This window comes from Erythrolamprus reginae, chromosome 8 (assembly GCF_031021105.1).
Source record: "Erythrolamprus reginae isolate rEryReg1 chromosome 8, rEryReg1.hap1, whole genome shotgun sequence".
Taxonomy (NCBI): Eukaryota; Metazoa; Chordata; class Lepidosauria; order Squamata; family Dipsadidae; genus Erythrolamprus; species Erythrolamprus reginae.
In genome coordinates this window covers 23,070,528-23,087,513 of record NC_091957.1, presented here as the reverse complement: position 1 = coordinate 23,087,513, position 16,986 = coordinate 23,070,528, and the positions used below count along the sequence as shown (strand labels likewise).

Below are 16,986 nucleotides of genomic sequence, written 5' to 3'. Positions count from 1 at the left end.
GGATAGCCAAATGTTAAATGCAAAAATTACAAGTGAGGAGATATCTCGAGTTATTAAGGGATTGAAACTTGCTAAAGCCCCAGGTCCAGATGGTTTTACTGCTGAATACTACAAAGTGTATATGAATGAATTATTACCATATATGGTGAAATTGTTTAATAATGTAATGGAGACTTTTGAAACTCCACAGACATGGAAAATGTCAGAAATTATAACGGTCCCAAAACCAGATCGTGATTTAATGGATCCTAGTTCCTATCGCCCCATTAGCCTGCTAAATCAGGACTACAAGATATTTATGAAAATATTGGCAAATAGGGTGGAGAATATATTACCAAAAATAATTGGAGAAGATCAATACGGATTTGTGAAAGGAAGGAAAATTTATGAACCAATAAGAAACGTGATCAATGTCTTACACCATGCTACCAGTACCAAAAGAAAATTAAGCATTTTAAAATTAGATGTTTGTAAGGCTTTTGACAAAGTTAACCATGATTACTTATTTCAATTATGTAAAGACTTAAATATGGGAAACAAATTCTGTAAAGTTATAGAAACAATATATAAGGATAACGTAGCTCAAATTAGAGTAAATGGCAATAGAACAGAAATGGTTAAAATTCAGAATGGAACTAAACAGGGTTGCCCACTATCCCCAATGCTATTTGCATTAGCAATTGAGACATTAGCAAACAAAATTAGAAATGATAAGGAATGGAGAGGCTACCAAATAGGGGAACTTGAATTGAAATTAAACTTATTTGCAGATGATGCTATAGTGATGTCTGAAACCCCAATTGAAATGATGAAAAGAATAATGATACTACTTCAGGAATTTAAAGATCAATCTGGTCTTAAGGTTAATATAGAAAAATCAGAGATAATATGTTTAAATACTGGCCCTAAAGAGCAAATTGAGATCCAAAAAATTTCAGGATTGAAATTAGGTTGTAAAAAAATGAAATATTTGGGAATTTGGTTGTTTAAAAATCCAATAAAAATAACAACGGCTAATTATAACTTAATATGGAAAAAAATCCAGAAGCAGATTAAAAATTGGAAGGGCAAAAAATTAGGAAGAATGGCTAAGATTAGGGCCCTTAAGATGATGATAATACCAAAAATGATGTATTTGTTTCAGGTTCTACCGGGTAGTTTTCCTGAGGCAAAATTAAGAGAATGGGATAGTAGACTAAATTTTTGGATTGAAGGAGACAAAAAATCCAGAATAAGGAAGCATTGGCAGTTTGCACAAGAGAAAGAGGGAGGTTGGGGCAGCCCATGCCTAGTACTATATAGAAATGCATTTCAAATGGAAAGGTTAATCGAACTACAGTTATGGGGGGGAAAGAAATGGGTAGAATTAGAAAAAGAAATTAATAACATAAATAACAAAGAACTACTATTTAAAAATTGGAGTAGAATTGAAATCGGTACCTTAAGTGATCCTTTTAAAGCATGTTTAGAAACATGGCTTAAATGGCAGAGGACAAGCGGAATAAAAGTATCCAAGTTATCAACATTACATGGATTAAATATAGGGGATGAAGCTAATCTAAGTAGAATTATTAAAATACTAAATAGTAAAGGGGTAACGAGAATTGAACAATTATATGAGAAAGATGGAAGAGTTAGTAGAACCAGATTGGAATGGTGGATCGGTAAACAGAATTGGTTGCAGATCAATGCAATATGTATATATTTAAATAAAAGTGAGAATAAAGAAATCTTCTTACGAGAAGAAAATAGTTTAGAAAAAATAATAAATGAAAAGATAAATGAAAGTAAAGCACAAGCCAGCAAAATATATAGGATGTTATTGCAAAGGGAAGAAGAAGTAGCTAAAAGTTTAACAAGATGTTGGCAGGATGATTTACAAATAGATGAAAGAGAAATGAAAGAAATAATAGAAAATATATATAAGATTAAAAATATGAGAGTTAAAGAGATGAGAAGAAAAATCTTACATAAGTGGTATTATACACCTGTACAAATTGCACACTTCCAGGGGAAAGAGAAGAGCAAATGTTGGCATGGGTGCCAGAAAAAAGGAATATTTATGCATATGATCTGGGAGTGTGCAGAAATACAGAAATTCTGGAAGGTAGTCCAGAATGAAATTAACAAAATGTTAAACATTAATTGGATTATTATAAAAGAAACAGCAATTTTAATTAAATATAGCGAATTAGGAGAATTTAAGGAAATTAAAACTGCAGCATTGGAAAGTGCTCAAGCGGTGATAGTTTTAGGATGGAAAGATTCTACAAAATGGACAGTACAAAATTGGTATTGGTATATGGTAGATCACATATATTTTGAAATTATGGAAATAAGATTAAATAATTTTGATGACAATAAATTAGAGAAGCTGATGGTGCGATGGAACAAGGTAAAAGATTATATGTTAAGTAAAATCTGTGATGCAAATACGAAAAATAAACTACAATCACTCTTTTAGTAAAATTTGCTCAAGATAGAGCCAAGGATTAATAGATAGATAAACAAGTTAAACCTCTTTGAATCCTCCTGTAGGGGTGGTGGGGGTGACGGGGTGTGTGTGTTGTTTGGTGATGGGCACAAGCACTGTGCACTGTTATATGTTTGTTTTTTGTAAACCTATAAAAATCAATAAAAATTATATTTAAAAAAACAAACAAAACCCCCCGTCATTTTCTGACCTTCTGGAGAGGATTAGGGGAAAGAATCCAGCTGCAATTTCCTTTATATCAGAAATAGAGCCGGGGTGGTGCAGCAGGTAGAGTGCTGTACTGTAAGCCACTGAAGCTGACTGTAGATCTGTAGGTCAAATCTCATCACTGGCTCAAGGTTGACTCATCCTTCCATCCTTCCGAGGTGGGTAAAATGAGGACCCAGATTGTGGGGGCAATAGGTTGGCTCTGTTAAAAAGTGCTATTGCTAACATGTTGTAAGCCGCCCTGAGTCTAAGGAGAAGGAAAGCATAAAAATTGAATAAATGGATGGATGGATGGATTTCTGTCACTTCTTGCGTCCACTATCCATTGATCTCCTTTTGCAACAAAAGGAAGTGGTATTCAGCTGGTATGGACCAGTTTGTGCAAACCGGTAACGGAGATTGGGGGCACCCACCCCAGCTCCATGCCATCCTATTTAGGCATATTTTTGAAGCCGGAAGCATGCACAGAAGATGCATGAATGAGCAAAGCACCTGCATGGAAGGCTGGGCGCATCCACGGAAGGCGTGTGTCCGGCAGTAATGGCCTGCTACCGGAACAGTAAGGTGCTCTGATCCCCGATGCATGCCTTTGCACACCTGCGTGAGATTTGGCTTCTGCACATGCAGAGCAAGTGAAATCTTGTGTGAAGATGCTTGTGCAAGCGAAATTTCGGCAAAAGAAGTCAAATATAGAAGTCTAAAACTATAAAAACCCAGTTAAAAACCTAAATCTCAGCTACCCAATCAACACACATGCCTACCATTCAACACAATTAGGCCATGATAGATGTCAATTTCAGCGCCCAGGCCTGCCAGCAAAGCCAGGTCTTCGTGGTCTTGCGGAAGGCCAGTAGGGTGGGAGCATTACGGACGTAGGGGGGGGGAGTTGGTTCCATAGAGCTGGGGCAACAATAGATAAGGCCTTCCCCCGTGGCCCCGCCAACCTGCATTGCTTAGTCGATGGGACCTGGAGGCATAGTTCCCTCTAAGCTGAGCAGTGAGCAATCGCTCACTTAAAAATCATCATCAACTCAGAGTTTTCCAAACCTGCCCAGAAGCCGAGAGGGAAATTTTATTATTATTTCTGTGCCGCCCAGTCCCGAAGGGACTGTCGCTCAGACACTATACTTTTCCGCTCACTCCAAAAAAATTTTAGAGAGAACACTGAGGAGCCAACTCTGTGAGCACTTATTGGTCTCTGGGAGGTATGCAGCAGGAGACGGTCCCGTAAATAGTCTGGCCCTAAGGCATGTAGGGCTTTATAGGTAATAACAACACCTTGAATTGTGACTAGAGACTAATAGGAAGCCACTGCAGCTCGCAGAGCGTAGGTGTTATATGGGTGTACTGAGGTACACCCACGATAGCTCTCACGGCTGCATTCTGGACAATTTGCAGTCTCCGAACACTCTTCAAGGGTAGCCCCTTGTAGAGCGCATTGCAATAATCAAGATGGGAGGTGATGAGGGCCTAAGTGACCATGTACAGGGCCTTCTGGTCCATATATATGAACCAGGATGTGAAATAGGAAAAAAAAAACCATATATCCAAAGTTTAAGGTTAAGGTTGCTTGATGCCCCCTTAAGGCCTTAAGGTTGCTGGATGCCGCCTGATGTTACATTCCATATGGAAATGTATGCAAATCAGCATCTAACTGCCAACCTCTTCTCCAGGACTGTTCTCACCTCCTTTCCCTGATTGGCTCCATCCGCTGCTCCAGCATTTGTATGAAACAAAATTCGGCTGAGCCAATCTGACTTGTCCCTTTTCACGCCATGAAACACAAAAAAGCTCAGTGAGATTGTATTTATATTTTCTTCTTTTTTCCCCCTCACCCTTAACTGATGGAAGAATGAACGAGCAGACAGATTAATATTTTTTCCTTGTTTCTTCCTCTTTTTTTCTTTTGGCTCGATCTGTGTTCCTTCCCCTAGAATGGTAGATGGCAAAGAGCACACGAAACCAGCAAACCAAAGTTATGTGAGTGTAGCACACTGTTTCTCGAATAGTGCGCACCCCTGGGGGCGGGGGCGGAACGACGCCAGGGGAGTGCGCGTGACCCTGGGAAACATCTCCATCTATTTCCCCGGGTGGGGAGCATTTTCCCTGTTGCATGCTGCTCCGAGCCCAGAAGAGAAAGCGTCCAGGCGGGGTGGAGTACCTGCGTAGGTTCTTGTTATTCTCGGTGGATGCCGCAATAGCCATGAATGGCATGGCAAACCTGCTGCTGGACAAGGAGGAGCATCCTCTGCAGCTGGGCAAAAGCTTCGAACGGCACCCTAAGGCCTCCTTCCACACCATTCGCTGTGTGTGCCCAGCAGAGGTAGCGCTTACGGGCCAGGCCGGCGACCCCAAAGCACCGTCTTGATTAAGCTGGCCTGGCCCCGTGTCAAAAGAGGGTCCTAACCACGGCAGCCTATGCCTGCCTAACCGAAAACAGGCCCCACTGAGTTCAGTGTGACTTACTCCCAGGTAAGTGGGTAGAGCAGCCTTCCACAACCAATAGTTTGCTTGCAGCTTAGAATAAGTAAAATAATAAATATGAACACTAAAGTTCCATTGGGGTCCAGATCGGAGACTTGGGGTGGGGACGTGCGAAATGTTTACTTCTTCCTAAGAGGGGGCGTAACGGAAAATAATTGAGAAGCACTGGTGTAGAGTATTGGGTAAGTTGGGGTGAGACCAAAATAGTTGTTCTCTCGATAGGTTATTATTTTAGCCTTCAGCAGAAGCAAGGGCAGAGATCAGGGCTCAGCCCAAAATGACACAATTAAAAATTATATGTAAGGAGATTTTCTATTACCGGTACTCCAGAATATATATTTTATGGCAGCTACCTCAGTGTGTCCATGAAGCCCGCAAGTCAGGCCTGATATAAAACCAAGTTACCTGGTTAGAAAGAAGAACCATGGTTTACACCATTGTAATTACCTTTTTAAAAAGGTTCCAGGTTACATTTTAAAAATAAAAAGAACCATGATTTACACCGTTCCAGTAACCATTGTTTGTTTTCCTTCTGTTGAAGTTGACCAAGACATTGCTCATGTCGATGTTGGTTTCGTATCTCGGACATTTTCAATATGGCTACATTCTCATGCTGGTGTCTCACCCAGGTTCGGTAAGTCTCAGAAAGTCAACCAGGGTTTGTCTGGCATATAAAGTCAGTCAATAAATGAATAAATAGAATAGAATAGAATTCTTTATTGGCCAAGAGTGATTGGATACACAAGGAATTTGTCTTGGTGCAAATGCTCTCAGTGCACCTAAAGGAAAATATAGATTTGTCAAGAATCATGTGGTACAACACAATGATTGTCGTATGGGTCAAATAAGCAATGAAGAAACAATCAATATTAATAAAAATCTTAGGATACAAGCAACAAGTTACAGTCATACAGTCCTAAGTGGGACTCCTCTCTTTGATACATTCTACTCGTATACAGTGTTCCGTCGATTTTCGCGAGTTCGAACTTCGTGAAAAGTCTATACCACGGTTTTTCAAAAATATTAATTAAAAAATAGTTCACGTTTTCCCCCCTATATCGCGTTATTTCCCGCCCGATGATGTCATATGTCATTGCCAAACTTTTGTCCACCTTTAATAAATATATTTTTAATAAACTTTAATAAATAAACATAGTGAGTAATAATCTAAATGGTTGCTAAGGGAATGGGAAATTGCAATTTAGGGGTTAAAAGTGTTAAGGGAAGGGTTGTGATACTGTTCATAGCCAAAAATGGTGTATTTACTTCCGCATCTCTACTTCGCGGAAATTCAACTTTCGCGGGCGGTCTCAGAATGCATCCCCCACGAAAATCGAGGGATCACTGTATATCCTCTATAACCTTCATTGTGTATTATTGTGTAATGGACAAAACAAATAAATAAATAAACAAATAAAATAAATTTTGAGGGTAGGAGTTGAAACTGTATGTGTCCAGGGTGCGAGGGGTCAGTAAATATTTTCACAGCTCTCTTTTTGACTCGTGCAGTATACAGGTCCTCAGTAAAAGGCAGGTTGGCAGCAATTGTTTTTTCTGCAGTTCTGATTATCCTCTGAAGTCTACCAATTCCCAATTATAAAGGTCCCCAAGGTCTCCCTCTGAGCCCTGTTCAAATGTTTTGTGTGAACCCAGGTAGAGTGATGCCCCGGCTGAGGTTTTGTTATTTTTTGATTAAGCATATAACATACAAAGGAAAACAAATCTAAGTTATAGGAAGGTGGGGAAAGAAAAGAGAGAGAATGGGGAAAAAATAGAATCCCCAAACCTCAATCTTTTAATGGCCCCAACTTAAGGATTGTGTCATAAGTGTTTATATATATGAGTATATGCACAATGGTTATATTTGAGAGCTGAATGCAATGAAATTTTGTTTTAATGTATGCTGATTAAAGTACATTTAAAGTGGCAATACAGTTTTCTATTCTATTCTATTCCATTCCATTCCATTCCATTCCATTCTTTCTGTATTCTGTCCTGTCCTATCCTATCCTATCCTATCCTATCCTCTGGTGCTAAAATTTTTGAAGTCCACCCCTGATTTTAAGCCTTTGCTTTTGTACTCCCACCCACGTCTTAAATTTAATTTCTGGCTGATCCAAAAATGGGCCATCTCTTCTTTGCTTCCTCACTGTGCTCATTTTTCCATTTTTTCTCCCCCAAGGTCCCTGTCTCTAACTTGACCAAAGAGGAAGTACAGAGAAAGAAAGGGGTCGACGCAATACCCGTGCGTGCATTCTTCCCCATAGGAGGGTTGTTTGGCATTATATTGTTCACATGCCTGGTGGACAGATACGGCAGGTAACAGAAGTGGCGAAATGATTCGGGCAGGGGGTTGCATGCAATTTCTCCATGCTGTGATGCTGAACCTATGGCTCGTGTGCCACAAGTGGCACGCGGAGCCCTCTCTACAGGAAGTGATCCGTGGACCGGCTCACTTCCACTGTGCATATGCCTGTGCGTCCTGCCAGCCCGGTTAGACAAGCTCATGCTTTCTTCTCACTCTCTGCGGCCTGTATTGTGTTCCGGGCCTATGTGGATGGAAAACTGTTGGGAATTGTATAGTAAAAGGTATTAGTGTACTAACTTAGCCACTTTGGGGTGTGAGATCACTTCCGGGCAATATAAAGGCAAAGGATCTTGGGAAATTGGGTGTGGAGTTTCAACATTGTTCAGTGGAAGAGATGTGAGACTGGGGGTGTGATTGAACAAGGCTTTAAAACCATTACAGTGGTACCTCTACTTAAGAACTTAATTTGTTCCGTGACCAGGTTCTTAAGTAGAAAAGTTTGTAAGTAGAAGCAATTTTTCCCATAGGAATGAATGTAAAAGCAAATAATGCGTGCAAACCGATTAGGAAAGAAACAAGAGCTAGGAATTTGGGTGGGAGGAGGAGGAAGAAGAAGAAGAAGAAGAGGAGAGTCACTGCCGAAGGAAGAAGGTGAGGTGAGCGCCCCCTTTTGCCTTTCCGCGCCCAGACGCTCCAGGAAGCAACCTCATGCCGCGTGTATGGGAAGCAGCTCGAGGGAGTCCCCACAGCGAAGTGGTTTAGTCCAAAGGAATAAGGTGAGGTGAGGGAAATAAAAAAAATCCAAAACTTTAAGGCTGAAAAAAAAAAAGAGGGACTCTGAGGTGGCAAGGAGGAGCACGCGCCTCCTATACATCCGGCACAAGGCTGCCTCCCATACACTGGCTCTTGCTGCTGCTACCTGCTTTTCCTTATGTGTGCTTATATCAATAAAGAGTTTGATTTATTCATAAGCTAAAGGATTTTTGAGTCGGGTTTTACTCCGAGGGCCGTGCACAGAACAAGAAAATCAAGGAAGAATTCCACTTGGTGCTATTTTAAAGCAAACTCTTTATATAAAAAGCAGCATTTTTACAAGCAATTATAGTTCATGTCGACCGTTTTCCAGTGAAAGCACAGGAGAGATTAGAGTCCCGGTGATCAAAGGGATGAGATCAATGTTTTTCTGAGTCACAGAGACACAATTTCTCTAGGCGTTCAACAGACAAGGGCATTTCGACTCCATGGATTTTAACAGAGAAATAACTGGGTGCTAGCGTGGTATGTCTGGAGACCCCAAACATCAAACTGACTCCATTACAAATGTTGGAACTCTATCCTAATTTTCCCATGACACCACCCTTAAATACCTATGGGTGGTGGTGGTCACAATTCCCTAGAATTAAAAGCTACAGATTATTTCCTTTTTCCATACAAATAGTCTTGTCTTTTTCTTAGTCTTCTAAAGTGGTCATCTAACAGAGGCTCGTGGTCTACCTCCTCCTCCAAGTCAGACATTACCATCCTTGCATATCTACCACCTCTGGTGGCCTTTCAGGCTCATCCAGGTCTATGTCTCCTTCACTCTCTGTGTTATGTTTGCAAGTTGTTGAAATAAAAGTGATTGCTGATTGGATCAGGCGCGACCAATAAGAAGCCCGCAGGCGCAACCAATAGGAAGCTGAGGGGTGACCAATAAGAAGCCTGCAGGCGTGACCAATAGGAAGCGTCGGCGCAAAGCCTGAAACATTGTCACCAATCCAGAGTTGGTAACAAATGTATAAAAGGTGCGGCTTCGGACGCTTTTCCTCCAAGTCACTACCTGCCTGCGAGCTGGTCACTTTTAATGTTCCTGATTACTAAATAAAGAGCTGTTAACCCTTTCTTCAACCTCCAGCCTCTGATTTAACAGTGGCGACGAGGGGTTCGAGCCTTCACATCCAGAGATGGCTTCGGCAATGCCTCACGCTTTGCCTTTCTTCAACCCCGATGAGGATACGTGGACAGCATGCATGTCCAAATTTCGCATCTTCCTCCAAGCAAGCAATCTAGACAATGCATTGGAAAACAGAAAATGAGCTATATTCCTTCACTATTGTGGTCCAGTGATCTACAACCTAGCCACCACACTCGCAGATCAAGAATCCATCGAGAGCATCTCCTGGACGGCTCTGCAGGAAAAGCTCGCAAACAATTTCCAGCCAACGACTCCTGCCCGCATCAGCCGAAACAAATTCTCCCAGTTGAAGCAGGCTGAAGGTGAGTCGATCAATGACTTTGTCACCCGACGACGAGCCTTGCTAGCAAAATGCAAATACAAAGACCCAGAGGAACAACTAGTTGACTGTCTAATCTTCGGTATGAGCAACTTAAATCTACAAAAGAAATACCTCATCGACGAGGACACCTCCTTGCAAGATATCATAAAGGCCGTTAAAGCCGCTGAAGTCTCCGACGCATCTGCCGCCGAATTCAAACGCTCAGAACCAACAGTCAACAAGGTGGCCGAAAACAATCCTACAACTACTGAAGACACCACCGGACAGCCTCCCGACTCAGCAACAGAAGAGGACTACTGCCTTCAGATTCGCCGCCCACCGCAATACAACAACCCACAGCGACCTTTTCCACCGTGTTTCGGTTGCAACAGCTCCCACGCCCGATCCAGATGCCCATTCAAGGATGCCCTCTGCCGTCGTTGCCATAGAAAAGGACACATCGCCGAGGTTTGCCAAGCACCTTCGCCAAGGGATTTCACCCAACCCTGGCAGCGCCAACCAGCCGCATCTGGAAATTTCAACGCTCCCTATAACCGCGGGAACTTCAAACAGACTACCGGTTTCTGCCCAGGATTCCGCAAAGGTAATTCCCCATCCACTATTAACCATAACTCTTCACCAACACAGGGGAAACTTTTTACCTCACTTTTGATTAACAATAGACCCTACAAAATGGAAGTGGACACGGGATCCCGACACTCCATAATGCTATGGCATAAATTTCACCTATACTTGCCACATGTTCAAAAAGAACAATTAATTCCTTGGACTTCCGGACTTTCAGACTTTCAAGGAAATGCTATTCCTGTATTGGGGTCTATCAATGTACCAGTATGTTGTGAAGGGTTTAGGGGAATGTTGCCACTAATTGTTGTAGATGGCCCTAGGCACACTTAGTTGGGATTAGAATGGTTTCAGCCGCTAGGTATGGGCATTATGGGAATTCACTCCATTGCCAGCCCAAACTTACCCCCAATGGATATACTGAGGGAATTTGCTGATGTATTTGAAGAAAGGCATCCATCCAACAGAAGAAAAAGTTCTAGCAATAAAAAATGCCCCTGTCCCAACAAACAAAGCTGAATTGCAATCATTCCTGGGATTACTAAACTTCTATTCAATATTTCTCAAACAGAAAGCCACGGTAGCGGAGCCTCTCCATTGTCTACTTAAACAAGGCACAGTCTGGACATGGGGACCCACCGAACACAACGCCTTTCAAGCCATTAAAAAATTATCATCATCAGACAGTATCCTTGTACAGTATAATATTACGATACCTGTAACCTTAACCTGCGATGCTTCCCCCTTCGGGATAGGAGCCGTCATTAGTCACACATTTCCAGATGGCACCGATGCTCCCATTGCATTTTATTCAAAAACCCTGGCTCTGACAGAAAGAAACTACTCCCAATTAGACAAAGAAGCGCTAGCTTTAGTTGCAGGCATTAAAAAATTCCACGGGTATTTGTTTGGCCGCTCATTTACCTTAATCACAGACCATAAACCCCTATTAGGAATCTTAGCGGGAGATAGACAGACCCCCACATTTCTCTCCCCAAGGATGACCCGTTGGACAATTTTCTTAGCGGCTTATAATTATGTCCTCAAACACAGGGGAGAGAAGGAAATTGGCCACGCGGATGCCCTGAGCAGATGCCCCCAGGCAGACCTGGTAAAAGACCCAGCCCCAGCCTCGGACGTGTTATTGATTGAAATGCAGGAGAACCCAATAATAACTGCAGACGAAATAGCCAGGGAGACAAACATAGACCCCGTGTTGTCCCGAGTTAAACAATGGGTCCTAAAAGGGTGGCCGGAGGAAATACCAAAGGAGACATGTCAGGCATTCAAAAATAGACAAATGGAGTTAAGTGTGTTAAGAGATTGCATACTGTGGGGTGATTGGGTAATAGTCCCAAAATAATTACAAAAGATAGCATTAAAATTGCTACATCAGGGTCACCCAGGCATGGTAAGGATAAAAAGCCTGGCTAGGAGCCATTTATGGTGGCCAGGGTTGGATCAGGAAATAGAAACATGGGTAGCAACATGTAATCTGTGCCAACAAACTCACCCAGACCCGCCCAAAACTAAGCCTATGGAGTGGGAAACGCCAAAAGGACCGTGGTCTCGCATCCATATAGACTTTGCAGGCCCATTATAAGTTTATAAGTTTATAAGTTTAATGAGATTTGTATGCCGCCCCTCTCCGCAGACTCGGGGCGGCTCACAGCAATAGCAATACAATGTAAGACAAATCCAATATTTAAATTACTTTAAAAAACACCACAATTTAAAACCAATCATACACACTAGCGTACCATGCATAAATTTTTATAAGCCTAGGGGGAAGGAACATGTCAATTCCCCCATGCCTGACGACAGAGGTGGGTTTTAAGTAGCTTACGAAAGGCTAGGAGGGTGGGGGCAACTCTGATATCTGGGGGGAGTTGGTTCCAAAGGGTCGGGGCCGCCACAGAGAAGGCTCTTCCCCTGGGTCCCGCCAAACGACATTGTTTAGTTGACGGGACCCGGAGAAGGCCAACTCTGTGGGACCTAACTGGTCGCTGGGATTCGTGCGGCAAAAGGCGGTCCCGGAGATATTCTGGTCCAGTGCCATGAAGGGCTTTATAGGTCATAACTAACACTTTGAATTGTGACCGGAAACTGATCGGCAACCAATGCAGACTGCGGAGTGTTGGTGTGACATGGGCAAATTTAGGAAAGCCCATGATAGCTCTCTCAGCTGCATTCTGCATGATCTGAAGTTTCCGAACACTTTTCAAAGGTAGCCCCATGTAGAGAGCATTACAGTAGTCAAGCCTTGAGGTGATGAGGGCATGAGTGACTGTGAGCAGTGACTCCCGGTCCAAATAGGGCCGCAACTGGTGCACCAGGCGAACCTGGGCAAACGCCCCCCCCATTAGCGGGCCAATCGTTTCTAATCATAGTAGACGCATACTCAAAATGGCTAGAGGTTGTTTTAATGACCTCAACTACAACGGTAGCTACAATAAAGGTACTTCAGAAAATTTTCTCAACGCACGGACTGCCGGACGTTCTGGTCTCCGACAACGGCCCACAACTGACTTCCAGACAGTTGGAGGTCTTCCTAGCTGAACGGGGGATCCGTCACACTTTAATATCACCCCATTTTCCAGCGACTAATGGCCGGGTTGAACGCATGGTGAGGTTCACTAAAGAAGCCCTTCACTGATCAACACCTGGAGACTGGTAGCAGCAGCTGGACGACTTGTTAATGGCCCAACACATTACCCCTTCGGCCAGCACCAAGAAAAGTCCAGCGGAGCTTCTCATGGGGAGAAAACTCCATTCCCAGCTGGACAGAATTCACCCGGAATACACCAAAGAGAAAGACAAGCCAACATCGGAGCCCGAAAGGACTTTTAAAATGGGCAACCCAGTGTATGCCAAAGACTTTGACTCCAACTCCACTGGAGGGAAGGGACTATAGAACACAGAACCGGCCCCAAATCATATACAGTCCTGCTCCACAACGGGAAAATTTGGCGAAGACACATCGACCAAATCAGGAAGCATCACCCCGCAGAGTTCCCACAAAATAACAATGACATTCTCCCATAGATTATACCACAAGGAACCAGCAGGAACAACCGTTTTATTCACTGCACCATCTTCCGGCATCCAGAGGCGCCTGTCCTGGAACCCTGGCGGCCGGCGTTGGTGAGGCTGCATCGACGTCCATAGGCCAAGGCAATCTTTACCCGGACGGAGCTGCCCAGGAGCCAGCCGACCAGGAGGACAACTCCCATCAAACTGAACTGCGCAGGTCTGGGCGAGCAACCAAGCCACCAATCAGGTTGCAGGATTACGTAACCTATCTAAATGACTGACAGTCATTTCAACCTATGGGGGAGGGGTGTTATGTTTGCAAGTTGTTGAAATAAAAGTGATTGCTAATTGGATCAGGCGCGACCAATAAGAAGCCCGCAGGCACCACCAATAGGAAGCCGAGGAGCGACCAATAAGAAGCCTGCAGGTGCGACCAATAGGAAGCGTCGGTGCGAAGCCTGAAACATTGTCACCAATCCAGCGCTGGTAACAAATGTATAAATGGTGCGGCTTTGGCCACTTTTCCTCCAAGTCACTACCTGCCTGCGAGCTGGTCACTTTTAATGTTCCTGATTACTAAATAAAGAGCTGTTAACCCTTTCTTCGACCTCCAGCCTCTGATTTAACACTCTGTATCAGCTGGCAACACCACTGGCCCAGGGTACCAAGATGGGCCTGCCTCAACTTCCTCAGAATCTGTCATTACCAAAGTTGGCCGAGGCCCACTAACAACAGCCTGAGCCTTCCCAGATCTCTGGAGATTCCAGCCCAGTGCTGTTTGGGCACACAAAACTCCCCCCCCCCAGCTCCATTTGGGGAAAGAAGTTTTTCCTCCTTCTCCCAGCTCTGTTTCGATAAAGAGGCTTTTCGTCTCTCTCCCAGCTCCATTTGGGTAAAGAGTTTTTTCCCCCTCCCAGCTCCATTGGGGAAAGAGGCTTTTTCCCCTCCTCCAAGCTCCATTTGGGTAAAGAGGCTTGTCCTCCCTCCAAGCTCCATTTGGGTAAAGGGGCTTTTTCCTCCAAGCTCCATTTGGGGAAAGAGGCTTTTTCCTCCAAGCTCCATTTGGGGAAAGAGGCTTTTTCCTCCCTCTCCCAGCTCCATTTCGGGAAAGAGGCTTTTTCCTCTCCTCCAAACTCCATTTGGGGAAGGGAAGTTTGTCCTCCCTCCAAGCTCCATTGGGTAAAGAGGATTTTTCCTCCAAGCTCCATTGGGTAAAGAGGATTTTTCCTCCAAGCTCCATTGGGTAAAGAGGCTTTTCCTCCCTCTCCCAGCTCCATTTGGGGAAAGAAGCTTTTTCCTCCAAGCTCCATTTGGGGAAAGAGGCTTTTAATAATAATAATAATAATAATAATAATAATAATAATAATAATAATAATAATAATTTATTAGATTTGTATGCCGCCCCTCTCCGAAGACTCGGGGCGGCTCACAACAAGCGATAAAACAATATTGTACAGGCACAAATCTAATATTAAGAAAAAACTAAAAACCCTATCAATTTAAAAAACCAAACAACACATACATACCAAACATAAATTATAATAAGCCTGGGGGAAAGGTGTCTCAAATCCCCCATGCCTGGCGGTATAGATGGGTCTTAAGTAGTTTACGGAAGACAAGGAGGGTGGGAGCAGTTCTAATCTCCGGGGGGAGTTGATTCCAGAGGGCCGGGGCCGCCACAGAGAAGGCTCTTCCCCTGGGGCCCGCCAGACGACATTGTTTAGTCGACGGGACCCGGAGAAGGCCGACTCTGTGGGACCTTATTGGCCGCTGGGATTCGTGCGGTAGTAGGCGGTTCCGGAGGTATTCTGGTCCAATGCCATGTAGGGCTTTAAAGGTCATGACCAACACTTTGAATTGTGACCGGAAACTGATCGGCAGCCAATGCAGGCCACGGAGTGTTGTAGAAACGTGGGCGAATCTGGGAAGCCCCACGATGGCTCTCGCGGCTGCGTTCTGCACGATCTGAAGTTTCCGAACACTTTTCAAAGGTAGCCCCATGTAGAGAGCGTTGCAGTAATCGAACCTCGAGGTGATAAGGGCATGAGTGACTGTGAGTAATGACTCCCTGTCCAAATAGGGCCGCAACTGGTGCACCAGGCAAACCTGGGCAAACGCCCTCCTCGCCACAGCCGAAAGATGATGTTCCAATGTCAGCTGTGGGTCAAGGAGGACGCCCAAGTTGCGCACCCTCTCTGAGGGGGTCAGTAGTTCCCCCCCCAGGGTAATGGATGGACAGATGGAATTGTCCTTGGGAGGCAACACCCACAGCCACTCCGTCTTGTCTGGATTGAGTTTGAGTTTGTTGACACCCATCCAGTCCCCAACAGCCTCCAGGCACCGGCACATCACTTCCACTGCTTCGCTGATTGGACATGGGGTGGAGATGTACAACTGGGTATCATCCGCATATTGATGATACCTCACCCCATGCCCTTGGATGATCTCACCCAGCGGTTTCATGTAGATATTAAATAGCAGGGGGGAAAGGACCGACCCCTGAGGCACCCCACAAGGGAGAGACCTCGGAGTCGACCTCTGACCCCCCACTAACACCGACTGCGACCGACCGGAGAGGTAGGAGGAGAACCACTGGAGAACAGTGCCTCCCACTCCCAACCCCTCCAGTCGGCGCAGAAGGATACCATGGTCGATGGTATCGAAAGCCGCTGAGAGGTCAAGAAGCACCAGGACAGAGGACAAGCCCCTGTCCCGGGCCCGCCAGAGATCATCCATCAACGCGACCAAAGCAGTTTCCGTGCTGTAACCGGGCCTGAAACCTGACTGTTGAGGCCCTAGATAATCGGCTTCTTCCAAGGACCGCTGGAGTTGGAGCGCCACCACCTTCTCAACAACCTTCCCCATAAAGGGAAGGTTGGAGACTGGACGGTAGTTATTAAGCACGGCTGGGTCCAGGGAGGGCTTCTTGAGGAGGGGGCGCACAAGTGCCTCCTTATAAGGAGCCGGGAAGGACCCCCTCCCCAAGGAGGCGGTGACAATCTCCTGGACCCAGCTCTGTGTCACCTCTCGACTGGCCGAAACCAACCAAGGGGGACACGGATCCAGTAAACAGGTGGCAGAACTCACAGCTCCAATGGCCTTGTCCACTTCATCAGGTGTCACCAAGTCAAACTCCTCCCAGACAGATGGACAAAGACGTTTAGCCCCAGTCACCTCAACTGACTCATTGTCAGCCGATACTGCTATGCAATTGGAGTCGAGTTCCGCTCGGATCCGAGCGACTTTATCAGCGAAAAACGAGTTAAATTCCTCAGCACTGCCATGCAAGGGTTCCCCAACTCCCCCCTGATTTAGAAGGGAGTGGGTCACCCTAAACAGGGCAGCCGGGCGGGATTCCGCTGATGCAATCAAGGCAGCATGGTACGCGCATCTTGCCGCCTTGAGCGCCACTTTGTAAGTCTTAATAAAAGCTCTTACAAGTGTTCGGTCGGATTCGGACTTACTCTTCCTCCATCGCTTCTCTAGACGTCTCTTCTGGCGTTTCAACTCCCGGAGCTCCTCGTTGAACCATGGAGCTCTACGGGGTCTAGTGCCACAGAGAGGTCCCTCTCCCAGCTCCATTTGGGGAAAGAATCTTTTTCATCCAAGGTCCATTTGGG

The 16,986-nt window shown here is 44.8% G+C and overlaps 1 protein-coding gene across 1 annotated transcript in view; it reads left to right on the top strand.

The window, feature by feature from the left end:
* The first annotated feature begins 3,481 nt into the window (after window positions 1-3,481).
* Window positions 3,482-16,986, top strand: part of LOC139171462 (solute carrier family 2, facilitated glucose transporter member 5-like) — a 28,942-nt gene continuing 15,437 nt past the window's right edge. Inside the window, exons 1-4 of the mRNA XM_070759707.1 lie at window positions 3,482-3,573; window positions 4,636-4,681; window positions 5,727-5,819; window positions 7,368-7,504. Of these exons, the coding sequence (XP_070615808.1) occupies window positions 3,482-3,573; window positions 4,636-4,681; window positions 5,727-5,819; window positions 7,368-7,504 (368 nt within the window). The remainder of the gene's footprint in view (window positions 3,574-4,635; window positions 4,682-5,726; window positions 5,820-7,367; window positions 7,505-16,986) is intronic.